At 37.8% G+C, this 27,574-nt stretch overlaps 1 protein-coding gene across 1 annotated transcript in view; it reads left to right on the top strand.

The window, feature by feature from the left end:
- Nucleotides 1-27,574, top strand: part of GRID2 (glutamate ionotropic receptor delta type subunit 2) — a 1,601,453-nt gene that overhangs the window by 1,451,270 nt on the left and 122,609 nt on the right. Inside the window, exon 14 of the mRNA XM_015471545.3 lies at nt 6,450-6,616. Within this exon, the coding sequence (XP_015327031.2) occupies nt 6,450-6,616 (167 nt within the window). The remainder of the gene's footprint in view (nt 1-6,449; nt 6,617-27,574) is intronic.

The raw sequence follows: 27,574 nt of genomic DNA, 5'->3' as shown, positions 1-27,574 counted from the left end.
TATGGTTTTCTCAGGGTATATCCCCAGCAGTGGGATTGTTGGGTCATATGGTAGTAGTTCTATTCCAAGTTTTTTTTAAAGAAATCTTCGTACTGTTTTCCATAGTGGCTGTATCAATTCCCAACAACAGTGCAAGAGGGTTCCCTAGATTAATAGATACAAAAGTTGTGGTACATATATATAGTGGAATATTACTCAGCTATAAAAAAAATGTATTTTAGTCAGTCTTAATGAGGTGGATGAACGTAGAGCCTATTATCCACAGTGAAGTAAGTCAGAAAGAGAAAGACAAATATTGCATATTAAGGCATGTGTATGAAATCTGGAAAGATGGTCCTGGTGAACTTATTTGCAGGGCAGTCATGGAGACACAGACACAGAGAACAGACTTGTGGGCACAGTGGGGGAAGGAGAAAGTGGGATGAACTGAGAGAGCAGCATGGAAACATACACATTACCGAATGTAAAATAGAGAGCCAGTGGGAATTTGCTGTGTGACAGAGGGAGCTCCACCCAGCACTCTGTGACAACCTACAGGGGGTGGGGTGGGGCGGAAGATGAAAGGGAGGTTCAAAAGGGAGGGGACATACGTGTACCCGTGCTGATTCATGTTGATGTAGGGCAGAAACCAGCACAATTTGTAAAGCAATTATCCTCCAATAAAAACATTATTTCAGAGTAATACATAATTATTAGTAAAATGAAATTCAAAGAAAGATTTCTGTAGAAATATTGTAGAAGTGGAACAAAACCTAGCTTCTAGCATGATCTCAGTGCTGAGAAATCCATCACAAGCTTTTGGCATCTCAGCCCTATTATGAGGACACAGGTGTTGAGTATCGATAGCTACCATTGTCTGTCAATCACTACAGCATTCTAGGGACCAGGAAATAATACTGGAGGTAGATGCCACTTTGGATTCCTTTCCTTTTTTACAATCAAGGCCTGAAATGTGTTGACATGGATACACTTTTGCCCTCTGGTTTGACCTGTATAAATTACTCTACTGGCATGGAATTCAGTGTAAAATAATGACCCATAGTTTAGCTGCTTATCCAAACATGACCTCAACAACAAAGACTAGTTGAAAATTTTTAAATAATACCCATCACCTATTCAGATGACTTGAAAATTCCCATGCCAAACCTTCAATTATTATTCTGTTAAAAAGTGATTTTAGGTTTTGTCGATGAGTATTTTCTAGATAGTTTTAATTTACTGGTTAAAAATCATGTAAAGGACAGTGATTGTATGTTTCAGTAGATGAAAAAGGCCAGGGATATTTTTAAAAGCTAAAATAGTTTGGGTTACTATGCAACATTTCAAGGGCCTTGCTGTAGGCTATAATCATACTGTTTTAATGGTTCTCTTTTTAAAATGCATTCATAATGCTTTGTAACATTAGAATTACTAGAAGCATGTATATAATGGCAATGATAATGTTACTGTACATTTAAATGGAGCTCTACAGTTCACAAAGCAGGAACAGCAATGCTAGAACACTTTTCTAATAGCAAAGCAATATGTCTCCAACTGGGGAGGTCCCTGGATGGTTGTAAGGAAGCTGCAAGGGGATCCAGGAGGGGTAGCTGCTTTAAATGGAGGAAAGTAGCAAAATCAAAGTAGGTTGCTAGAGAAGGCTTCAAGGCCACTGCTATCTCTCTTGTAAGTATCGACCCAGAAAGTTAAAATGACCGATACAACAGTTGGTGATGAAGGGAAACAGAATAAGCCACTCCAAAATATACAACACTGACATATTATTTTGAACTGCAAACACTTGAAAAACAGCAAATGCAGGGAGAGGCTTTCTCTGAACTGCTTTTATTTGCCTAAAGATAAATCTTCTGAAAGTAACTTAATCATCATAAATTCTGTCTTCGAGAGTTTCATCATCCAAGGAATATTGACTCATCACAGAAGAGATCGGAAGTCAGCACCATACAACTTTGTCACCAACTATCATACTACCCTTCTATTCTTCTGAGGGTCTTTGCTAAAAATCATTTGTGTCTGTGCCTAGTCACTCAGTCGTGTCCGACTCTTTGCAACCCCTTAGACTGTAGCCCGCCAGGCAATAATACTGGAGTGGGTTGCCGTGCCCACCTCTAGGGAATCTTCCCAACCCAGGGATTGAACCCAGGTCTCTCACATTATAGACAGATTCCTTTTACCGTCTGAGCCACTGGGAAAGCCCAAGGAGGAGGGGATCTTCCCAACCCAGGAATTGAACTGGAGTCTCCTGTGTCTCCCGCATTGCAGGCGGATTCTTTACTTTCCCCAAAATGACCATAACCCCCTCCCATTCCCTATTTAAATAGTATTGCATCCTGAATTCCAAGCCACTTCTTTGAGTTACTCAATTTTCCCTGGACATCTCCCTTGTATGCACAAGGCACACATGTCGATAAACTTCTGTTTTTCTCTTCTTAATCTGCCTTTCATTATAGAGGTCTCAGTCAAGAACTCCTTCCCTAGTGTAATTAATGCAAAAGATCAGAGATAGCAAGGGCTTCGGGCTGACCATGCAGATACAAGTAATCAATACAGAGGGAACTTAACCAAGTACTTCCCCCCTCCCATACTAATATTGCAAGAATCTATCAGTTTTTATAATTATATCAAGCCTCAAGTTCAAAAATTCTTCCTGATTATATTATTCATTTTTTTTCAAAACAATTTTATTTAAAAATTGTGGTGTTCATAAGATTGTCTACTATCAAGATTTTGTACCCCAGGTCTCAAACACCAAACGTTCCAATGCAGTAAATTTAGGGTCGGGTCTGGAGTTTACATTTTTTAAGACAAGAATACAATGGTAATTCTAATTCTAATAGCATCACATTTTAAGGAGCACTGAACCATAGTACCTGACATATTGCCTAGGGTACAGGAGACACTCCATGAATAGTTGCAATGACTTATTTATCTGTTTTGAGATCCCATGGGTTTGGTTGGGGTAGTTCACTCCCAAAAAAAGTATCCACTGTGCACAGTAAACTGGTCTGAAGTTTTTAGACCATATTTCATGCAAAACTTTTTATCAAGTATCTGATATTAGCCCGACCTAAGCAAATATATATAAAGGCAGTATAGTCGTCCTTCAGTATTTGCAGAGGATTATTTCCAGGAACCCCCAAATCCAGGGTTCTTTGTATCCCCTGTATAAAATGATGTAATATTTGCATATAACTTACACATATCTTGCCATATACTTTAAGTCATTTCTAGATTACTTTTCATACCTGATACAACATAAATACTATGTAAAAAGTTGTAAATACAGTGTAAATACTATGTAAACAGTTGCAAGCATGCAGCAAATTCAACCTCCAACTTAATCTGGGATTAATCTTTTTGGAACTTTCTGGAATTTTATTTTTTGAATGTTTTCTGTCCATAGTTGGGTGAATCCATGGGTGCAAAACCCATGGATATAGACGGCTAACTGAGTTAAGGTGGCTTCCCAGGTGGCTCAATGGCAAAGAATCCGCCTGCCAATGCAGGAGCCAAAAGAGACGCGAGTTCAGTCCCTGGGTCTAGAAGGTCTCCTGGAGGAGGAAATGGAAACCAATCCAGTATTCGTTCCTGGAAAATCCCACTGACAGAGGAGCCAGGTGGATTACAGTCCACAGGATCTCAAAGAACAGACACGACTGAGCACACACACACACACACACAACTGAGTTAAATATATTAAATATTTACTTACATTTTCTTCCCCTATATTTATATTTGAATGTCCCATTCTTTTTCCAATATAAGATTTTTCTAGTTTTGTGGATTTTTAAAATTTTGATTCTTTGTTCATTTTAATTAATGTATTGCACTATAGGAATTTATTTTGTATATAATGTGACTGCAGTCATGAAATTAAAAGGCGCTGCTTGGAAGAAAAGCTATGACAAAACTAGACAGCATATTAAAAAGCAGAGACATCACTTTGTCGACAAAAGCATCACATTGTATACAGGACATCACTTTGTATAGTCAAAGCTATGGTTTTTCCAGTAGTCATGTGCAGGTGTGAGAGTTGAACCATAAAGAAAGCTGAGCACCAAAGAATTGATGCTTTCAAATTATGGTGCTGAAGAAGACTCTTGAAAGTCCCTTTGACTGCAAGAAGATCAAACCAGTCAATCCTAAAGGAAATCAACTCTGAATATTCATTGGAAAGACTAATGCTGAAGCTAAAGCTCCAATACTTTGGCCACCTAATGCTAAGAGCTGACTCATTGCAAAAGACCCTGACAGTGGGAAAGATGGAAAGCAGGAGGAGAAGAGGATCACAGAAGATGAGATGTTTGTATGGCATCATTGATTAAATGGACATAAGTCTGAGCAAACTCCAGGAGATAGTGAAGGACAGGGAAGCCTGGCATGCTGCAATTCATGGGGTCACAAAGAGTCGGACTTGACTGGGCTACTGAACAACAACTTGTACTCTCCAGGATTTTCTACACATATGGTCACATGATCTGCAAATAGAAATAATTACACTTCTTCCTTTCACATGTATACAAATTTGAGCGTTTTTCTTTGTCTAATTACTCTGGCTAGAACTTCCAGTACTATATTGAATAGAAGTGGTGAAAATGGACATCCTTACCTGTTATCTTCACAGATGCTGGAGCAGAGTCCACAGGGAAATAGGGCTGCTTTTAGGACTGCAGCCAGGACCACAGTGGGCCAGCTGGCCACTGGGGTACATGCCTCCTTCTGAAAGCATCCTATATCAGCCTTAGACTCTGCCTGAGTTTTTCAGCAGAAAACTGGGTCCCAAGCCTCCCGCAAAGGCACTTTTGTTTATGGATGGCTACTACATTGATATTTTTCTAGGGATATGAAGGCCCTGGTGGCTCAGATGAAAAGAATCCTACAACGCAGGAGACCCGGGTTCTATCCCTAGGCTGGGAAAATCCCCTCGAGAAGGGAATGGCTACCCACTCCAGTATTCTTACCTGGAAAATTCCATGAACAGAGAAGCCTGGCAGGCTACAGTCCTTGGGGTTCCAAAGAGTTGGACACAACAGAGCATCTAACACACTTGAAGCGGGGGGAACTTCCTATTCACCCATTTTGTTAACATCATTCCCTCTACCTATACTTATATATTTTTTTCTTTTTCCCTAATCATATTTACCAAAATATTGCTTTCCCCTCAAATAAGTAAATAAGCAAACAAGCAAATAAACACACTGAATATTTGATTTAATTATTAGTTCCATCTATTTTATGAATTTAGTTTTATGTTATATATAATAATTTTCTAAATTAACTTTATTAACATCTGTTTTTATTTTTGTTAAATTTGTAACTTATGAGTGATTACTAATAGAAAAAAGGGATAATCATTGAAAGATATTATAAATAACCCAGAAGAAATCATGTTCCCTATATGGTAATAGAGAAGGTTGTATAATTATTTTTTTTCCCTCATTACAGCACCTACCAAGTTTGACTACAAGATTACCATAGGTCACACTTGACAACAGATTAACTTAGAAGGACATAGGACAAGAAATCTTGCCAGCCAGGCAGTGTTAGCTATTTTTCTTCAATATGAGTTGTACTTACAGAATTCATTTGGAGTACAGGTCACAGACAGGAAGATATTAATTCTTTTTTTTCTAAATTTTTAAAAGAAAATCCATCCTGAACCCTCCTCCCTCCTTCCTCCCCATATTATCCCTCTGGGTCGTCCCAGTGCACCAATCCCAAGCATCCAGCATCGTGCATTGAACCTGGACTGGCATCTCGTTTCATACATGACATTTCACATGTTTCAATGCCATTCTCCCAAATCTTGCCACCCTCTCCCTCTCCCACAGAGTCCATAAGCCTGTTCTATACATCAGTGTCTCTTTTGCTGTCTCGTATAGAGGGTTATCGTTACCATCTTTCTAAATTCCATATATATGCGTTAGTATACTGTATTGGTGTTTGTCCTTCTGGCTTACTTCACAGGAAGATAATACCCATGTTGGGTGGTACAAAAGCCTACCTGGCTTAGAAGCCTAATAATCCAAAGGAACCAATATCTCTTATAACAACTCCAAAAACAAGCACAATTTCCAGGGTCCTGAAAGACACAAGGCCAGCTGTATAAGGATTACTGCACTCAAAGAAGCTCAAAGACATGGCTTCCTTCCCTGCATTTACTGTTCTCCCAGTTCAGATGACATTTACTACTCAGGGGTCATTTTACTATAAGTGGGGTGCCTGGAAACATAGTTAACATTCCAACTTCATTGCATTTCCAAGAGAACAGAGCTATAAATTAACCAAAAGCCAAATTCTCATTCAGAATAGGTGTTTAGTTTGAAATATAGGCCCTATTATTGTTTACACTGTTAATTGTATGGCAATGTAACATTTTTTTATCCTGTCTATATGACCGAATTCCAACCTTAAACCTTTTTCCTCTCATGTTCTTCATATTTGCACAGGTGAAATATGGAAATTATGCTTTTGTGTGGGATGCAGCTGTATTGGAATATGTGGCGATCAATGACCCAGATTGTTCCTTTTATACCATTGGGAATACCGTTGCTGACCGAGGATATGGAATTGCATTACAGCATGGCAGTCCTTACCGGGATGTTTTTTCACAAAGGTAAGATTTGTGTGCAGTTCAAATAAGAAGAGAGAAAATATAGAAAAAGAAAATTTACTTGGTTACTCCATTTAGTTTATTACATTTTGTTTCTTTATTTGGAAAACCACAATAAACAACAACATAAAAGGGAAGTTATGAATGGTTCTACAATAAAACATTCATTTCCTAAAGCATGTACTAAAGTATTATTTTCCCATTAAAAGGGAAAAGTTATTGCTGCATATAACTAGTTATTCTCAAAAAGATGATATAGAAAATAAAATAAAAATGTAATTGAGTTTAGTCTCTGAATTTTTAGGGACTAAAAATGTCATAAAGTAAGCAAAATTAATTCATTTCTAAAAACTGCAAAGCATAAAATAAACTTCAGGACCAAGTTAAAATTCTGAAGCACATGCTGATAGGGATGTTTCCATCTCAGTTTTGCAAAGGGAAAACGTGGGAATTTTAGTCTTGTCATTTGGTGTCAAAGTACACATGAAACTTTGTCATGGAAATTTAGGAGACAATTTATTAAGAAGTTATATTCATCCTGAAATCAGAATTTTCTGTGTTATTTAAGAAAGAAGATTTTGAAATATATATTTTGGATTAACAGTGCAGATGAGAGTGTTGAGCCTGAAAGGTATTTTAAAAATCACTGCATTTTATTCTATCTACTACCAAACAAGCTTGAACCTAAAAGAGTGTAATATCTTTCAGGTAGAAGTATGTCCCATTTGACACTGATAGTTCGTTTGGTTTATTACTAGATATTCTTTAGGTAAAAGCCAGACAAAAGAGAGCAGTACTGGGTAGTAGTCTAGGTAGTACTAAGGCCCCAAATTTGAGTGACATTCCCCCAAATTTCAAGATAACAAAAATCTAGGTATTTAGTGTTTAACAGAACAAGTCAGTAGTTCAAATATTTGTTGTGATTCTTCTGTTAGCTACTAAAAACCTAGATATCTCTCCTTATCAGCAAATAAGGATGTTAAATCAACTCTAAGGTCCTACATTAGTCACCTTTTCTGTGTAGCAAACAACCCAAAGTACCAATGACTTGAAAAAAGCTATTTCTCATTCATGGAACATAAGGACTGTGATTTGACTGAATTCTGCTGTGAGTTGTGGGTCAACTGCAGGTCCCTGTACAGCTTCTTGTCCCAGGGACCAGGTCAGAGAAGCAGTCCTGTCTGGGATAAGTTGTTTTCATTTCAAAGAGAACTTGTGAAAGAGGCCAGCAGAACCCTGGCGCCTCCTGCGCTTCTTGCATGAGTGTGGCATACATCACCTCTTCTCACAGACCACTAACTAAAAAGAGTTTCATGGCCAAGCTCTGAATCAGTGGGGTATGTAAATATCAGATCAGATCAGATCAGTCGCTCAGTCATGTCCACCTCTTTGCGACCCCATGAATCACAGCACACCAGGCCTCCCTGTCCATCACCAACTCCCAGAGTTCACTCAGACTCATATCCATCGAGTCAGTGATGCCATCCAGCCATCTCATCCTCTGTCGTCTCCTTCTCCTCTTGCCCACAATCCCTCCCAGCATCAGAGTCTTTTCCAATGAGTCAACTCTTCGCATGAGGTGGCCAAAGTACTGGAGTTTCAGCTTTAGCATCATTCCTTCCAAAGAAATCCCAGGGTTGATCTCCTTTAGAATGAACTGGTTGGATCTCCTTGCAGTCCAAGGGACTCTCAAGAGTCTTCTCCAACACCACAGTTCAAAAGCATCAATTCTTCAGCACTCAGCCTTCTTCACAGTCCAACTCTCACATCCATACATGACCACAGGAAAAACCATAGCCTTGACTAGATGAACCTTTGTTGGCAAAGTAATGTCTCTGCTTTTGAATATGCTATCTAGGTTGGTCATAACTTTCTTTCCAAGGAGTAAGCATCTTTTAATTTCATGGCTGCAGTCACCATCTGCAGTGATTTTGGAGCCCATAAAAATAAAGTCTGACACTGTTTCCACTGTTTCCCCATCTATTTCCTATGAAGTGATGGGACCGGATGCCATGATCTTCGTTTTCTGAATGTTGAGCTTTAAACCAACTTTTTCACTCTCCACTTTCACCTTCATCAAGAGGCTTTTTAGTTCCTCTTCACTTTCTGCCATAAGGGTGGTGTCATCTGCATATCTGAGGTTATTGATATTTCTCCCGGCAATCTTGATTCCAGCTTGTGTTGCTTCCAGTCCAGTGTTTCTCATGATGTACTCTGCATAGAAGTTAAATAAACAGGGTGACAACATACAGCCTTGACGTACCCCCTTTCCTATTTGGAACCAGTCTGTTGTTCCATGTCCAGTTCTAACTGTTGCTTCCTGACCTGCATACAAATTTCTCAAGAGGCAGGTCAGGTGGTCTGGTATTCCCATCTCTTTCAGAATTTTCCACAGTTTACTGTGATCCACACAGTCAAAGGCTTTGGCATAGTCAATCAAGCAGAAATAGATGTTTTTCTGGAACTCTCTTGCTTTTTCCATGATCCAGCGGATGTTGTCAATGTGATATCTAGTTCCTCTGCCTTTCCTAAAACCAGCTTGAACATCAGGAAGTTCACGGTTCACATATTGCTGAAGCCTGGCTTGGAGAATACCCTACATAAAGGGAAGAGGGAAGTAAATAACTCTGAACAATAATATAAATTACTAATGGTCCTTTCTGGGGACAATTTTAAGTGTAAGATAACCAAAATATACATAAATTGGCAAGTAACATATTAAGGTATAAATGAAGTTTATCAATTAAAGTGTATTTATGATGAGTATATACTAAGGGAATCTACTTGAAAATCACTTGTGGTCTCAGTTTAGTTCAGTCACTCAGTGGTGTCTGACTCTTTGCGACCCCATGGACTGCAAGCATGTCAGGCTGCCCTGTCCATCACCAACTCCCAGAGCTTGCTCAAACTCACGTCCATCAAGTCGGTGATGCCATCCAACTCTCTCATCCTCTGTCATCCCCTTCTCCTCCAGCCTTCAATCTTTCCCAGCATCAGGGTCTTTTCCAGTGAGTCCGTTCTTCTCATCAGGTGGCCAAAGTATTAGAGTTTCAGCTTCAGCATCAGTCCTTCCAGTGAATATTCAGGACTCTTTTCCTTTAGGATGGACTGGTTGTATCTCATTGCAGTCTAAAGGACTCTCAAGAGTCTTTTGCAACACCACAGTTCAAAAGGATCAATTCTTCGGCGCTCAGCTTTCTTTATGGTCCAACTCTCACATCCATAGGTGACTACTGGAAAAACCGTAGCTTTGACTAGACAGACCTTTCTTGGCAAAGTGATGTCTCTGCTTTTTAATATGCTGTCTAGGTTTGTCATAACTTTACTTCCAAGGAACAATCATGTTAATTTCATGGCTGTAATCACCATCTGCAGTGATTTTGGAGCCCAAGAAGATAAAGTCTGTCACTGTTTCCATTGTTTCCCCATCTATTTGCCATGAAATGATGGGACCGGATGCCATGATTTTCATTTTCTAGCTGGAGATAAAAGACCTTAGCACATGAAACAATGAACAATACAGACATTTCTATAAATATGTACTGGTGTTTATCAGTATTGCTTATTTATACTGGGTTAAATTGTGCAGTTGAGATATTGAAAAAATTGAATTCCATACAGAATAAAGAGTTAATCCAAGGAAATATAAATGAAAGGTCTTCAAAGGATGTGAACCTTGGACTTGACCTTGAAAGAATAGTAGAGAATAATTAGGCTGAAGGAAAAAAATGAATTCTTGGAGAAACAATGAAAACAAAAGAATAGAAGTGGGAGAGATCAGAATGTACTGGGTAACAATAAAGACATCAAGTTAATCCGAAAGAAAATTTGAAGTTTGAAATTCATATTGTAGGCTACAGGCGGCTACAGGCGGCTATTGTTCATTCTGGAGCCCGGGGTAAAATGGTGATGATGATATTTAAGGGAAAGTTAATCTAGTTTTGATGTGAAAGATGGATTTCAGCAAAGACTAAAACAAACCAGGATGCATAAGGTAATGAAGGCTGATCTAGAATGGGGCCAAGGGAAATGAGGAGGAAGGACCAAGTAGAAGAGATGCTTCTGATCAAAAAGGCACACCATTATTTCTAATAAATATAGAAGAGAGAATGGAAAGCAAAACGGAATGAAGGGGATGCCAGGATTTTATGGTATAAGCCCAGCAGAAAAGTTTAAGGGATGCTAAACATAAACCAGGTTTTCAAGAAAAAGATTGTTTATTCACTAGCTGCAGTTAATTGGCCTTTTCTTCACTACAAATATTTTTTGTTTCTATATTTGATTTCTAGGTCTTTTATGCAAAACAAAAAATGAAGCCAATAAAATCACTACACAAACATAATAGCAATTAAAGAAATGTTTAATCAATCACACCAAGTGTTCCATTTCTTACTATCCCTGTGGCACTTTACCTTATGGAGATTTTAATTCTGAGTCAATATCTTTCAGTGATCTACTGGAAAACAATATTAAGCATTGAGCATTATTTTTCCTTTGTTTGATTTGCATTATGGATGCTGACAGTTTAAACTGTCCTTTTCTGTGGAGCTCCTTAAATAATGACACTCTGCATCCTGGTTACCTGGACATCTGGAAGAAGAGAGAGCCAGGAAAGAAACATAACCTGGCTGCCTCTCTCTGTACACATATGCCATGTTAAGCTGCCACCCAAACTCTCCCCTAGAACCCAGAAAATGTCTGTATTCATTCCCTTTCATTCTAGCCACTAGGGAAAAGAGAACTCTTTTTTATTAACTGATTTAAAAGTTATAAAGACCATCACACTTAGTAATTGTGTTATACTTTACAATTACTATAAATAGTTTTAATACAGCAACTTATCCTGGACCACTGATTACACTGAATCACTGATTGCTCATGTCACTATATTCAATGAAATAATAATATTCACAGTGATTTTTAATAAGTAAATACTAATTAGTTCTCAGGTGACTATGCTCCTGAACTACATATATAAGATATAAAGTACTTTAATATGTAATAAATATGAATATCTTAAATAAATATTATATAGTGGTTTAGTAACTATATTTATAGTCTGCTATCTGACCAATATCTTATATGCTTATACAACTTCAGACCAATCACATGAATGTTGTGTATTTGTTTATTACATACTTACATATTAGTGCACAGCTGTTAGTCCACAAGTACATACACTGAGTGAATGAGCCTGAAGTTGGCAAGCATCCTCTTAGGCACCAGCGTCATGGGTTGTATTGACACGCTCACTTGTACAGTTGCATGTGAGTAGACGTGCAGAGGACCAGTAAGTGCTACAATAGATGACTGTAGATTTGGATGGAAGAGTTTGTTTCCTGTTGTTGTTCAGTGGCTAACTCGTGTCTGACTCTTTGCAACCCCATGGACTGCAGCACACCAGGCTTCCCTGTCCTTCACAATCTCCCGGAGTTTACTTAAACTCATGTCCATTGAGTCGGTGATGCTATCCAACCATCTCATCTTTATAGCTCTCTTCTCCTGCCTTCAATCTTTCCCAGCATCAAGGTCTTTTTCGACAAGTTGTCTCTTCACATGAAGTGGCTTCAGCTCCATTACTTTGGAGTACAAATACTAGGTAACTTGGAAGCAGAGTCCTAGTGTGGCCAGTAATTTTTGTAATGATTTCTCTGAAACTATTTGTGCATCAAATGTTTTGTGTGGCCTTTGTCTTATAATAGTTCTTAGTGTAAGAAAATCATCAAAAGTTGTTACATTAAAGATATTTAAGAATGGAAGAGAACTGAATTTTTCACTGATATCATTATGCCATTACTAAAATTAATTCCAGTGTATCTTAGAACCTTAACCAGTCATAAGGCTAAAAAAATAACAAAAAATATTTACTGAGGATTTAGTACAAGTGCACCTCTGTTTTCAAGCCTTAGGGGGTGTCAAGGAGTCCCTTTTTGCCTATTGGCTACTAATCCTTAACTTTGGGAATAGAACCACGTAGTGGCACAAAAACAAGGACATATTTCAAACTACATCGAGAATGATTGTGTTGAATTCATGGGTAGTGGCAAAGATGCATAAACAATATCTCAACCACATCACAGAGTTTCAGAATTTTTAGAAATAGAATGAGCAGTAGTTCCCTTTTCAGCAGGGTTGTAACCAATCCAAAGGGGTACATGATTTGCTCAGAATCACAAAGAAATCAATAAAACTGGAAATTGTTCGATTTTTTTTACTTCTGTGTTTAGTTTTATGGTGATTATGCACCCTGTCTTCCCTTATCTTTCTGTTAAAAGCTTACAAAAACAATATAAAATATACTGTATAATGCTTACTGGGTACAAGACCCTGGTTCTTACATGTAGCAGTCTTTGAGGTAAGTACTATTATTATCCTCATTTTATAAACACAGAAACTGAGATCACAAATCTTTGGGGTATTAGAACTGAGATTTAAATCCAGACAGTCTGGCTACCAAAATTGACATACAGTTTTAACAAGCTGTGGTTTTTTGTTTGTTGTTTTCTTCTGTGATCCAGTATCTCTTTATTGAGCACAGATTAGATTTACAGGACAGGTTTTCCGTATCACATACTCTAATTTGTCAGACTAAAAGCTATGTTTTAAATAAACACTGAGAGATTGCTCTCTTATTCCTCTCTCCCTCTCTCCCTTAGGGCCACAGAATAGATTAATCATAATCTTTGATTTATAATATATTTTCATTATTTGTCTATAATTGACTATTTTTGTTTCATTTTGAGCTCCTTGGATATAGGCTTTTTCCTAGTGCCTATTTCATGCCTACATAGAGTAAGCATTCATTAAATATTTGAGGAATTAATAAAAGACCTATCTAACTTTATGCTCAAAGATCATCCTATTTACTTGTAATCAAATATATTGAATACCTATCCTTTGTGCTCACTTGATATTTAAAAAGTCTTCTATCCTCTCATCAAAATAATTTTCTTTTTATCTTGATTTCTCCAATGTTTTATATAATGAGTAATAAAAGTTGAAAAGAAAACAAACAGCACAGCTCCACCTTTCTTTCTACTTCCTACTGTAAGAAATTTTATGCGTCCAAGAAATTTTATGCATCCATTCCCAAAAGAAAGGTAGAAAATATTCCTTTAACTAAAAAGCATAGATCTGTAATCCTTTTATTTTCCAACTTTCTAAGCCCTTTGTTCCCTTTCCAGAAAGAGAAAAAAGCAACCTCCATTGATTGCCTATTAGCAGCTCCAGAATCAATCACCAACTGGCTTAAAGCTCTCTACTCAGTTGGCTGGAAGGATATAACCAGAAGCCAAGGAGACAACTGTTTTCCCTTTTGACATGCAAAATATATACAGTCCTTCTGCTCTGAAAGCAGCGGTGATATTCTCAAGATACTTCTGTTGGTCAGTCATTTAGTCATGTCCGACTCTTGGCGACCCACAGACTGCAGCACACCAGGCTTCCCTGTCATTCACTGTCTCCCAGTTTGCTCAAATTCATGTCCATTGAGTCTATGATGCCATTCAACCAGCTCATCCCCTTCTCCTCCTGCTCTCAATCTTTCCCAGAGTCAGGGTCTTTTCCAATGAGTCAGCTCCTCACATCAGGTGGCCAAAGTATTAGAGCTGCAGCATTAGTCCTTCCAATTATTATTCAGGGTTGATCTCCTTGCTGTCCAAGGGACTCAAGAGTCTTCTCCAGCACCACAGTTCAAAAGCATCAATTCTTCAGCACTCAACCTGCTTTATGGTCCAACTCTCATATTCATACAAGACTACCAGAAAATCCATAGCTTTGATTATATATATAGACATTTGTTGGCAAAGTGATATCTCTGCTTTTTAATGTGCTGTCTACATTTGTCATAGCTTTTCTTCCAAGGAGCAAGCATCTTTTAAATTCATGGCTGCAGTCACTGTCCACAGTGATTTTAGAACCCAAGAAAATAAAACCTATCGCAATTTTTTCACCATCTATTTGTTATTAAGTGATGGGACCAGATGCCATGACCTTCGTTTTTTGAATGTTGAGTTTTAAGCTAGCTTTTTCACTCTCCTGTTTCATCTTCATCAAGAGGCTTTTTAGTTCCTCTTCACATTCTGCCATTAGGGTGGTATCATCCATATAACTGAGATTATCAATATTTCTCCCGGCCAACTTGATTCCAGTTTGTGCTTCATCCAGCCCAGATTTTGCATGATGTACTCTGCATATAAGTTAAATAATCAGGGTGACAATATACAACCTTGACATACTCCTTTCCTAATTTGGAACCAGTCTATTGTTCCATGTCCGGTTCCAGCTGTTGCTTCTTGACCTGCATGCAGGTTTTTCAGGAGGCAGGTAATGTGGTCTGGTATTCTCATCTCTTTATGAATTTTCCATAGTTTGTTGAGATCCACACAGTCAAAGACCTTAAGGTAGTCAATGAAAGAGAAGTAGATGTTTTTCTGGAATTCCTTTATTTTTTTCTATGAGGTATTATTTTTTTAATTATATATACAGTTGACCCTTGAACAACGTGAGTTTGAACTGCACAGGCCCACATATATGTGGATTTTTTTGTTATCCAATAAACACTATAGTACCACATAGCTCAATGTTGCTTGAATCCAGGGATGCAGAATGGCAGACATGGAGGAACCTCAGATAAGAAGGAACCTAGGATGTATCAAATTTGTATATAAATTTGATACTATGAGGAAGGTCAGTGCTTCTAACCTCTACTTTGGTCAAGGATCAACTGTACACATAAACACTTAAATATACACACAAATACATACACACTGTGAAAACCAGCTGGTTTCATCACATGCACATTTTCTGTTCTAGATGAAGAAAAAGATAGTTTAGATGTGCTATTTATATAAAATAAGAAAAGAAGATGTTTCAGAAGTTGCAAAACCAGGGGGATGTCAAAGGTTCACATTCAAGGGGAGATAGTAGAAGAAAATAATAATATATGTTTATACATACATTTTTGTTTAATATAACATACATTTTAATATTTAAATGAAGGAAAATATTTTCTTTTCTCATATAACATGCATATATTAAACAAAGAATAGCCTCTAGAAACCATTGAAAGGAATGTAAATAGAAATGTAGAAACTACTATTCCTAGCTCAAAGCACCTCCCCCACTTTAAAACATTTGTTTTAAATTTAGAATGCTGAATTTAGGGAACATCAACAAAAGAGAAAAAAATTAGGTAGTTTTTTTGTCATCTTTTCTGTTTTGTGAATCCTGATGGAGCTATTTTTATGACTAATATCCTGTGGGCTTTACCAATCACTTTGCTGCTTCTAGTGGAGAACCTGTCATTTACATTTCTTTTAGTATTTGGTCAAAATAAATTTGAGTATAAGTGCAGTTGATATTTCCAGTTTGTGAATGTTTCAAAAACATTTATCGTATGTGCACTATATGATTTGCAATCAGTTTTATTAATCTCATAAAGCAGGAGCAAAATTTTAAGAAAATGATAAGACTTTGCACTTAAGAAGTATGTAGTGTTCTCACTGATGAATACAAACCCGGCATCAGACAGTGCAGTCCCATGGAGTAGATTCTGAAGTGTTGCATGATTCTGATTTCCTTGTACTTACATCACACTGCATTTGGGGAACACTTCAGCCAAGGTATAAGAGAGTGCCATTTATAAACAAGCATCTTTATTAGACTTTTCTGAGAAAAGTACTGAGATATAGAGAAGATAAATGACTACTGCAAGGCACAGAGCAGTATTTCAGTTGGATAATGAGCCCACAACATTGGACCAAGCTGCTTTGCAAGAAGCAAGTTGGATTAGCCTTTTTAAAAAATAAGATTTGTGCCCTTTTTGGATCTCAGTAAGTATCGCTTCATTCAAAAGGCAGTTGTTTTGCAAAGAGCACAGTTATTAGAGTGGTATAAATTTGATGAGAAAGAAGGCTGGGTTTTTAACAAAACATTACAGAACTTAAAACGATAAATGTGTATTACACCTCAAAGCACACATTCATGCACACACGTGGACACACGTACATACACACACACTCATCCCCTCCAGAGTCAATTATAAGCCTCTCTCAAAAGCACCCTTATCCCATTGTACTTACACCACAGTTTTTCTATTCAAACGACCCCATTTTACTCATCAGACTTAGCCTCAAGACATTTTTTACTGTTTTCAAAATTCATTCTCTTTTAAAGGGAAAACTTGATGTCACTGAGGATAATAAAAAATGTGTTCTTTCTTTATAGACCCTTAAAATATTTTAAGCATAGTAACAACATGGGATTAAGCACATGAGCTCTCATGATAACTATGTTGATAGAAGAAACAACCTTAGAATGTAAGACATAAAGAAACTTTGGTGTGCATTTAGATGAACTCCCTAATTTTACATCTGTGAAACCAGGAAGGGAAGTTGGGTGACCCGCCCAGCGTCTAACCTTGGCCAGAACATGCCCTGGGGATGACGAGTCCAGGCAGCCAGTCCAGTGTTCCATCCCCACCCTGCCAGTTCTCTTTGTTACAATTTTTATCTCTAAAATTTACTAGTAAAATAAGTGTTTTAAGAAGCCCATTTATAATTTACATAAAGGAGCCAGGAGTATTACTTAGTAAATATACTTAACAGAGTCGCAAACATGACTAGTACATCTGTTTTTAAATTACCATTTCTTTATAGACATATAGAGAAAGTAGCACAAAAGATGGATAGAATGCTATGGATTGTGTTATCCTTAACTTATAAGCTATACCATAGCCAAAAATAATAGCTAACATTCATTAAAGACTTACTATGAGCCAGCCAAGTGCTACATAAGTGCCCTAACTGTAGTAAGTCATTTAATCCCCACAATAGCCATAAGAGGTAAATACTATCATTAACTTCCTTTTATAGATGAGGAAACTGAGTCACAGGAAAGATTAGCAATTTTCCAAGGTCATAAGGCTAATAAGTGACAGAGCCAGGTTTGCACTCATGCTACTGACACTATACTGCCCCAGTCCTACTCCCAGAGCTCTAATCACATGCTCCTCTGTGAACCAGGGTAACAGGTAACCAAAGTGTCTTCATGCCTGCTCAGGGAGCTGCCTTCTCTCACATTAAGATGCTGAATGGCATTTTAGTTTACCCAAAATTCAGGTGACTTTCAGAATTTTAAGCATCATGCCAACAGGAAGAGTCTCCCAATAAAAGGGGACAGATCCATTTGAAATTGAAGCTACTTTGCATCAGCTGATCAAAAATAAACAATAAAAGTATTGAAAATTGAAAGCTGTAGGAAGACACTGTAATTACTTTCTCTCCCTCTTATCTTCTTTTGCTGCAAATAGCTGAAGACTGTACTTGACCAAAACTTTAATCTTTCCTTCATGGAAGTTTTCATTCATCATGACTTTTTAATTGGATGAATCCATAATTGCCTTTTATCTATCTCATTTCATAGTTCTTTGAGCAGCTCAAAAAAACCAACTTCGTAATTGGCCAGACTGACTAATTACATAATGAACACTTACTAACATGAAACTAAGCCTATAGTAATCCCCTGGTATCCACAGGGGATTGGTTCTAGGACCCCCATGAATACCAAAGTCCATGGATGCTCAAGTTCCTTATATAAAGCGACATAGTGTTTTCAAATAGCCTACACACATCCTCCCATATACTATCTTTTCTTTTTTTCTGTATACTTTTTCTGTATAATCATCTCAGGATTATTTATAACACCTAATACAATGTAGATGCTATGTAAATAGTTGTAAATAAAATGTAAATGTTATGTAAATAGTTGCTGGCATATGGCAAATTCAAGTTTTGACTTGGGGAACTATCTGAGAATTTTTTTCAAATTTTTTAATCTTTGATTGGTTGAATCCATGCATGTGGAACCCACGGATACAGAAGGCTGGCTGTACTATTTCTAGAACTAAATTATGGCTAAGATAAAAATATAAGATTTCCATATTCAATAACATTTATGAGTCTGTATAGTCTAGAATAATGTCTAACAGAGGCACCAATGATTTTTGTTCTACTGAATATAGTTCCTTGCTTTAACACCAACTTCAGAGATTTATCTCAAAATATGCATTCATTTTTTTAAATAATCCACTCTACATCTATTATTTTATGAAGCTATTTATGTTTGAAATAATGTTAGTAAAAAAAAAGAAAGAATGTTAGTGACTATTTTAAATGATTGAAATCCAGCATGTTTTTATTTTACATATTACTAGTCTCAGAAAATGTACATAAAAATTATGCCTTGATGATATTCTTACCAACGTTCCATGGTGAGTTATGGAGACATGATAGAAGGTGTGATGGAATTTCTGTTCTGATAAGATTCTCAGTCTTTTTCCAATACAATGTTTTCTGTAGTAATATTTTTATTCTGATCATTTTAGTCTACTTTTCACTTCTTTTCTGTTAATTAACCAAGATCTCTGTAGTACTTCCTATAAAAGTCAGCATGACCCTTCTCGGCAGTCTTTCATATTCCTTGAGCTAATCAACACCAGTTTTACTAATATGAACCTCTTCTGTGTTTTTTAGCAGCTACAGAAATTTGCCAAACAAATTACCTCCCAGCCAAAATATATTCAGTAGAGTGATGTTGAGTACTTCATTAAGACTGATGAGAGAGAACACAGCAGAACCCAGGGGCTCTGAATATCAGCCAAGCCGTGTGGATTATTATGATATGGGGAGTCATTGAAGAATTTAGTGAAGACTAGCCAGAATCAGAAGTACGCTTTTTGATTAGTTGAGAAAGAATGTGTGCAATGAAATAGGAAAGATATTAACTAGAAAAAAGGATACCAGTAGGGAGCCATTACTATATCTATAATATAAATTCCAAGAATCCATGGATTTTTGTCTGTGTTATTCAGAGATTTCTTCCAAGCATCTAGAAAAAAATCCTACCACATGGCAACTATTTGATAAATATTAGTTAAATGAATGTGTAAATGAATCACTAAGGAAAAAGGAAACCATGTTTTTGTTGATCAGTTGTTCAATCGTGTCCCAACTTCTTGTGACCACATGCACTGCAGCATACCAGTTCTCCCGGTTCTTCACTAGCTTCCCGAGTAAAACATGACCTAAAGACAATAGAAATGAAAGGAAACAGAGAGATATTCTAAGAGCAATATCAACCATCAACTAGACACAGAGATGAAGGAATGGGCAACCAAACATGATTTTGAAAACCTTTGCCTTGCTTGAAGACGGGGAAGTTTTTCTCAGAAAAGAAGCCAGAAGAGAAAACTGATTTGAGAGTGAAAGTGCTAATTTTGATCTAGATATCTTGAGTTTGAGACACCGGAAGATGATGTATCCATACAGGGAAATGTAAAGACTAAATGTAAAGCATGCTAAGTCACTTCAGTTGTGTCCAAATCTGCGACCGTATGAACCATAGCCCACCAGGCTCCTCTGTCCATGGGATTCTCCAGGCATGAATACTGGGGTGGGTTGCCATGCCCTCCTCCAGGGGATCTTCCCACCCCAGGCATCAAACACACATCTCTTGCATTGTCTCCTGCACTGGCAGGCAGGTTCTTTATCAGTTGTGCCCTGGGAAGCCCAATGTAATGACTATGACATGCAAATGACAATACAGGGTGTGAATTTGAAGGAGAGGCAGGAAGGATAGATATGGACTTGGGCAAACTCTTCACTAAGGTATTAAAGCCAGAGACATAGCTCATGGAAAGGGTACAGAGACAAAGGAAAAAAGGTTGAGGCCCAAACTTGCTTTCAAATGTCCCCTTTTTGCTTTCCTCTCCTTTCCTTTCCACAGTCACAACCTAATTGAATCGCTTAGTACATTGTGTCATGATTATCCTTGCTCTCCAAACCTATTCAAATTGCTTTAATGATTTCTTTTTTTACTGAAGTATAGTTAATTTACAAGGTTGTTGTATTGGGCTTCCAGTTATTTTCAAGTATACAGCAAAGTAATTCAATATATACATAGACCTATACGAGTATTTATTCTCTTTCAGATTTTTTTCCTTTATAGCTTATTGCAAGATGTTGAGTATAGTTTCCTCTGCTATATAGAGTAGGTCCTTATTTTTTACCTGTCTTATGTACAATACTGTGTATATGTTAATCCCAAACTCCTGGACGGAAGAGCCTGGTAGGCTGCAGTCCATAGGGTCGCTAGAGTCGGACACGACTGAGCGACTTCACTTTCACTTTTCACTTTCATGCATTGGAGAAGGAAATGGCAACCCACTCCAGTGTTCTTGCCTGGAGAATCCCAGGGACGGGAAGCCTGGTGGGCTGCCGTCTCTGGGGTCGCACAGAGTCGGACACGACTGAAGCAACTTAGCAGCAGCAGCGGCAGCAACCCCTACATTCCCCGTTAGTAACCATAAGCTTGTTCTCTATGTTTGTGAGTCTTTTTCTGTTTTTTAAATGAGGTCATATTCAAATCTTACGTATTCTTTGTGTTCTGGCTCCTAACCAATCCTCAGCATAAGTTTTCCTTAGCAAATTCAGCTCTACTCAAACCCTTCACTGTGTTTCTATAGTTTATCTTCTGTGCACCACATATGTCACTTTTTTGTTTATCATTTCTTGTGTTCATATTTTGGCACTACAAGTATGTTCTAAGTTCTTCACTTGCAAAGAGTTGCAAAAGCTATCTTACACCTTTTTAAATTTTCTATAATAAATAGTTATATAGGACATATTCAGCAAGTTCTCAAGTAATGTTTGAGAGTGGGAAGAAGGGTAATCCTCTTCTTGCTTGCAAGTTCTCACAGGCAACTTACTCCAGAATAGGATTCATGTTTATTCATTCAACCAACAAATATTTGTTAAGCAGCTACTTAGTGATTAATACTATTTTGTTTTTCTAGAGATAAAATAGTAAATAAGAATAACAAGTTTTTTGCTTTCCTGGAGCTTACATGATACTGTAAAGTTGAAGGAAAACACATAAATAAGAAAGCAAATAAGTGGGACAATTTCATGTTAGGAAACATGCCATGAAGAAAACATAAAAAAGAGAGGTAATAAAGATGAATCTGTGTGAGGAGAGTCACAAAAGACCTTTCTGAGGAAGCAACATCACATTACATCCTTGAATGTAAAATGTGAAGGAAGAGTATTATGTGCATCAGTCTGTTTCAGTTCAGTCGCTCTGTAGTGTCCAACTATTTGCAACCCCATGAACCACAGCACGTCAGGCCTCCCTGTCCATTATCAACTGCAGGAGTCTACCCAAACCCATGTCTATTGAGTCGTGATGCCATCCAACCATCTCATCCTCTGTCGTCCCCTTCTCCTCCTGCCCTCAATCTTTCCCAGCGTCAGGGTCTTTTCAAATGAGTCAGCTCTTTGCATGAGGTGGTCAAAGTATTGGAGGTTCAGCTTTAGCATCAGTCCTTCCAACGAACACCTAGGACTGATCTCCTTTAGGAAGGACTGGTTGGATCTCCTTGCAGTCCAAGGAACTCTCAAGAGTCTTCTCCAACACCACAGTTCAAAAGCATCAATTCTTCTGCGCTTAGCTTTCTTTATACTCCAACTTTCACATCCATAAATGACCACTGGAAAAACCATAGCTTTGACTAGATGGACCTTTGTTGCCAAAGTAATGCCTCTACTTTTTAATATGTTATCTAGGTTGTTCATAACTTTCCTTCTAAGGAGTAAGCATCTTTTAATTTCATGGCTGCAATCACCATCTGCAGTGATATTGGAGCCAAAAACAATAAAGTCAGACACTGTTTCCACTGTTTCCCCATCTATTTGCCATGAAGTGATGGGACCAGATGCCATGATCTTCGTTTTCTGAATGTTGAGCTTTAAGCCAGCTTTTTCACTCTCCATTTTCACTTTCATCAAGAGGCTCTTTAGTTCCTCTTCACTTTCTGCCATAAGGGTGGTGTCATCTGCATATCTGAGATTATTGACATTTCTCCCTGCAATCTTGATTCCAGCTTGTGCTTCCTCCAGCCCAGCGTTTCTCATGATGTACTCTGCATAGAAGTTAAATAAGCAGGGTAACAATACACAGCCTTGACGTACTCCTTTTCCTATTTGGGACCAGTCTGTTGTTCAATGTCCAGTTCTAACTGTTACTTCCTGATCTGCATACAGGTTTCTCAAGAGGCAGGTCAGGTGGTCTGGTATTCCCATCTCCTTCAGAATTTTCCAGTTTATTGTGATCCACACAATCGAAGGCTTTGGTATAGTCAGTAAAGTAGAACTAGATGCTTTTCTGGAACTCTCTTGCTTTTTCGATGATCCAGCGGATGTTGGCAATTTGATCTCTGGTTCCTCTGCCTTTTCTAAAACCAGCTAGAGCATCTGGAATCACGGTTCCCATGTTGCTAAAGCCTGGCTTGGAGGATTTTGAGCATTACTTTACTAGCGTGTGAGATGAGTGCAATTGTGTGGTAGTTTAAGCATTCTTTGGCATTGCCTTTCTTTGGGATTGGTATGAAAACTGACCTTTTCCAGTCCTGTGGCCACTGCTGAGTTTTCCAAATTTGTTGGCCTATTGAGTGCACTTTCACAGCATCATCTTTTAGGATTTGAAATAGCTCCACTGGAATTCCATCACTCCCACTAGTTTGTTCATAGTGATGCTTCCTAAGTACCCCTTGACTTCACATTCCAGGATGTCTGTCTCTAGGTGAGTGTGAGTGATCACACTATCATGATTATCTGTGTCGTGAAGATCTTTTTTGTACAGTTCTTCTGTGTATTCTTGCCACCTCTTCTTAATATCTTCTGCTTCTGTGAGGTCCATACCATTTCTGTCCTTTATTGAGCCCATCTTTGCATGAAATGTTCACTTCGTATCTCTAATGTTCTTGGTGAGATCTCTAGTCTTTCCCATTCTATTGTTTTCCTCTATTTCTTTGCATTGATCGCTGAAGAAGGCTTTCTTATCTATCCTTGCTATTCTTTGGAACTCTGCATTCAAATGAGTATATCTTTCCTTTTCTCCTTTGTTTTTCACTTCTTTTCACAGCTATTTGTAAGGCCTCCTCAGACAGCCATTTCACTTTTTTGCATTTCTTTTTCTTGGGGATGGTCTTAATTCCTGCCTCCTGTACAGTGTCACAAACCTCCATCCATAGTTCTTCAGGCATTCTGTCTATCAGATCTAGTCCCTTAAATCTATTTCTCACTTCCACTGTATAGTCATAAGGGATTTGATTTAGGTCATACCTGAATGGTCTAGTGGTTTTCCCCACTTTCTTCAATTTAAGTCTGAATTTGGTAATAAAGATTTCATGATCTGAGCCACAATCAGTTCCCGGTCTTGTTTTTGCTGACTGTATAGAGCTTCTCCATCTTTGGCTGCAAAGAATATAGTCAATCTGATTTCAGTATTGACCATCTGGTTATGTCCATGTGCAGAGTCTTCTCTTGTGTTGTTGGAAGAGGGTGTTTGCTATGACCAGTGCGTTCTCTTTATTATGTGCATCAGTTCAATTCAGTCGCTCAGTCATGTCTGACTCTTTGCAACCCCATGAATCGCAGCACGCCAGGCCTCCCTGTCCATCACCAACTCCCGGAGTTTACTCAAACTCACGTCCATCAAGTCAGCGATACCATCCAACCATCTCATCTTCTGTCATCACCTTTTCCTCCTGCCTCCAATCCCTCCCAGCATCAGGGTTTTTTCCAGTGAGTCAACTCTTCACATGAGGTGGCCAAAGTATTGGAGGTTCAGCTTTAGCATCATTCCTTCCAACAAATACCCAGGACTGATCTCATTTAGAATGGACTGGTTGGATCTCCTTGCAGTCCAAGGGACTCTCAAGAGTCTTCTCCAACACCACATTTCAAAAGCATCAATTCTTCGGTGCTCAGCTTTCTTCACAGTCCGACTTTCACATCCATACATGACCACTAGAAAAACCATAGCCTTAACTAGATGGACCTTTGTTGGCAAAGTAATGTCTCTGCTTTTGAATATGCTATCTAGGTTGGTCATAACTTTCCTTATAGATTACAGCAAATATGAAAGCTCTGAAGTGAGTCCAGCTTGCAGTGTTTAAAGAATTACAAAGAGTTTAGGATGGCTCAGAGTGAATAAACTAACAAGTAGTGTGAAAGGAGATTGAAGAGTTAGTTGAGCCCAATTGTATTATGGGACCTTAAAAAAAAAAACACATAGTAAGGACTACAGATATTTCCCTATTAACAAAGATAAGACATTGGAATTTTTAAAAGGTTGGTTTATTGCTTCTATCTATTAAAGATAAAAATTTTGGTGGGAGGGAAGGCAGCAGAGACAGTGAGCAAAAGTGAATGTAGGAAGTTAGGACCAGTGCAGACAGCTCAGGAGATAAATGACTGTGGAACAGTCTAGGGTAGGTTACCTGAGATTGGGGAAAGTGATAGGTTCCATTCTGCCATAACTATAAACTCATAAGCCTGGCAAATGGTATGGATGTGATGGGTGAGACAAACAGGAATCAGTATAACTTTCTTTTCTGATGGTGGTACCATTAACTGAGTTGGTCAAGCATGAACCAAACGTAAGTTAAAAGCCAGGAGAATTAAGACTTTTGCCTTGGATTCAGTAAGCTTGACCTCAGTAGACTGAAACTTAGGTATATAAATGTGAAATTTAGGAAAGAAGACAAAATAAGAATTACAGTTAAATAGGTAGAAGGTGCTAGTTATGAAAGACATACACTGGTTGGATTATTTAGGGTTTGATGATTTCAGAGATTACTTCAGTAGTAATTAGAAAAAGATGCTTAAATGAGTTGTGATATCCACTGAAATGGGTGGGAAAAGAATAGAAGCAGAAAAAGATAGGCATCTTTTATAAAGATCCTAAAATCTAGTAATAAGAATAGCAAGTGATTTACTTATATAAACTCCAAGTTATAATTTCTCAAGGAAAGAAATTTATCTCACATAGCTGTATCTCACATAGCAAATTTATACCATCTAAGAGTAGATATCTTCAAACACGGTTGATTCACAAGGATAGTGTTTTCAAGGACCAAAGTTCTTTCTACCTCTCCACTCTCCATCCTTGGTAGAGTGAGATGGGACTGTCATCAGGCTGACCTGCCTTGTGATGAAAAGATGCTTACAATAGCAATAGGACCAATGTGTTCCCCTGTTTCCACTGAGAAGAGCATGTGTAATCTCTCTTCTCAAGCACGAATACAAATCTGACCCTTCTGCTCAATTAGTTCATCTTAGGTCAGATGTTTACCCCTGAAATGAGCAGATCCCCTGGAGAACATATACTCATAGCTTAAATCTATCTAACAGGGTGGAAGAGATATTGGAGAGTCAACTATAACATCCCTTACAACAAATCTGAAAGAAGAATTATTAGATACTGGAGAATATAAGGAACAAAGGAGAGTCATAAATATGCATAATAATGCTATCATTTTTTACACGTCTGTTTCAAGTTAGTCATTCTTCTGAAAGTTTCCCAGAAACTCCTTTAATCTTCACAAAACCACAAGAGATAGATATTGTTATCATCCTATTTTATAGTCAAGGAAACCAATATGTAAAAACATTAGGTAAACTGCTCAAGATATAGTTAATAAACTCCTGAAGTGGGATTTGAACCCTGGCTCCAGAGGTCATGCCCGTAAACAGAAAGAGCCATGATACCATCTGTGCATGCATGCATGCTAAGCTGCTTCAGTCATGTCTGACTCTTGTGACCCCATGGACTCTGTCCATGGGATTCTCCAGGCAAGAATACTAGAGTGGGTTGCCATTTCCTATTCCAGGGAATCTTCCTGATCCAGGGATCCAACCTGAGTCTTCTGTGTTGGCAGGCGGATTCTTTACAACTGAGCCACCAGGAAAAGTACAGATTACTTACAATCTATGTTATCTCATTTAATTATTGTAAAACTTCATTGAAGGAAGGATTATTGTACCTTTTTTATAGGTTAAGCAATTTAGGCTTAGAGAGCATAAAGGAAAAATACTTTAGTGGTGAATCTATAAACATAAATTGTATAGCAAGCTAACCAGTTAGAGTTATAATGTCCTTTTGCACGTCTTCCTCAATTCCACTTATTTACTTTCTTCCACCTCATCAACCATGAGCTCTTCCTAAACATCCAACAGCACTTTTTCAACTGCTGTATTGATCATATCATACTATTTTTCAGATCCCTTTGTGATGGTCACTCCTTTTGTCTCTTTAGAATCTTTGTTATTAATCAATTGTTTTCTCTATAACTTGATCCAGTATTTTGAACAGTGCTTTGCCTGCAGGGACTTAATAAAACAGTATTAACAGGTGTATTAGATAGAAGTCTTCCACATTTTTACCTAATTGGCCAATTTCTCCTAATTAGCCATTATCTTTATCCCAATAAAATATATTTTTCTTTTACAAGCAAAATAGCTCCTTGAAATTAGAAATTCTGTCTCTTATAGTCACTAAATTTTATCCAGTTTTCATGTAGGGTGAAAAAATTTTACTAATAAGATCTTTTGCGCTTGTAGAAGAAAAACAAGTTCTCTACTGTATCTCCAAAGCTATATTCCTAGTGTTTTCCCTCTCCATGACATCATAAAGTACACAGATCCCTTGTTAACATAAAATCACATAACCATATACTCTTGAAACTAAGAGTTGTAATTTTTTATCTGTTTCACAGCCATCTTTATCAAGGTCATTGTAAGGAAAGAAAATTCTTTAGATGAGAGATAAATGGGACATGGTCAAATAGCTATATTCTGGCAGAGTTTGAATGACATAGAATTCCAGATTTTCCTACTATCACCCTTGTGTACTTTCTTCTGCCCCTAAAATCCTAATCTAACTCCAAAACTTTGAGATTTCTGAAGGCAAAGTAGATATGTAAGCTTTGAGTCGGTCACTATGTAAATGGAAGAGATACAAAGGACCCCATAAAGTTCTTCTTGTCTAGCTTCTCCCAGCCCCTCCCAGCTCATCCTGTACCACCCACCCTCTTTTCCAGCACCTGTAACCCAAGGTACA

The sequence above is a fragment of the Bos taurus genome, chromosome 6 (assembly GCF_002263795.3).
Source record: "Bos taurus isolate L1 Dominette 01449 registration number 42190680 breed Hereford chromosome 6, ARS-UCD2.0, whole genome shotgun sequence".
In the NCBI taxonomy this organism is placed as follows: domain Eukaryota; kingdom Metazoa; phylum Chordata; class Mammalia; order Artiodactyla; family Bovidae; genus Bos; species Bos taurus.
This window is presented reverse-complemented; position numbering and strand designations above follow the sequence as displayed.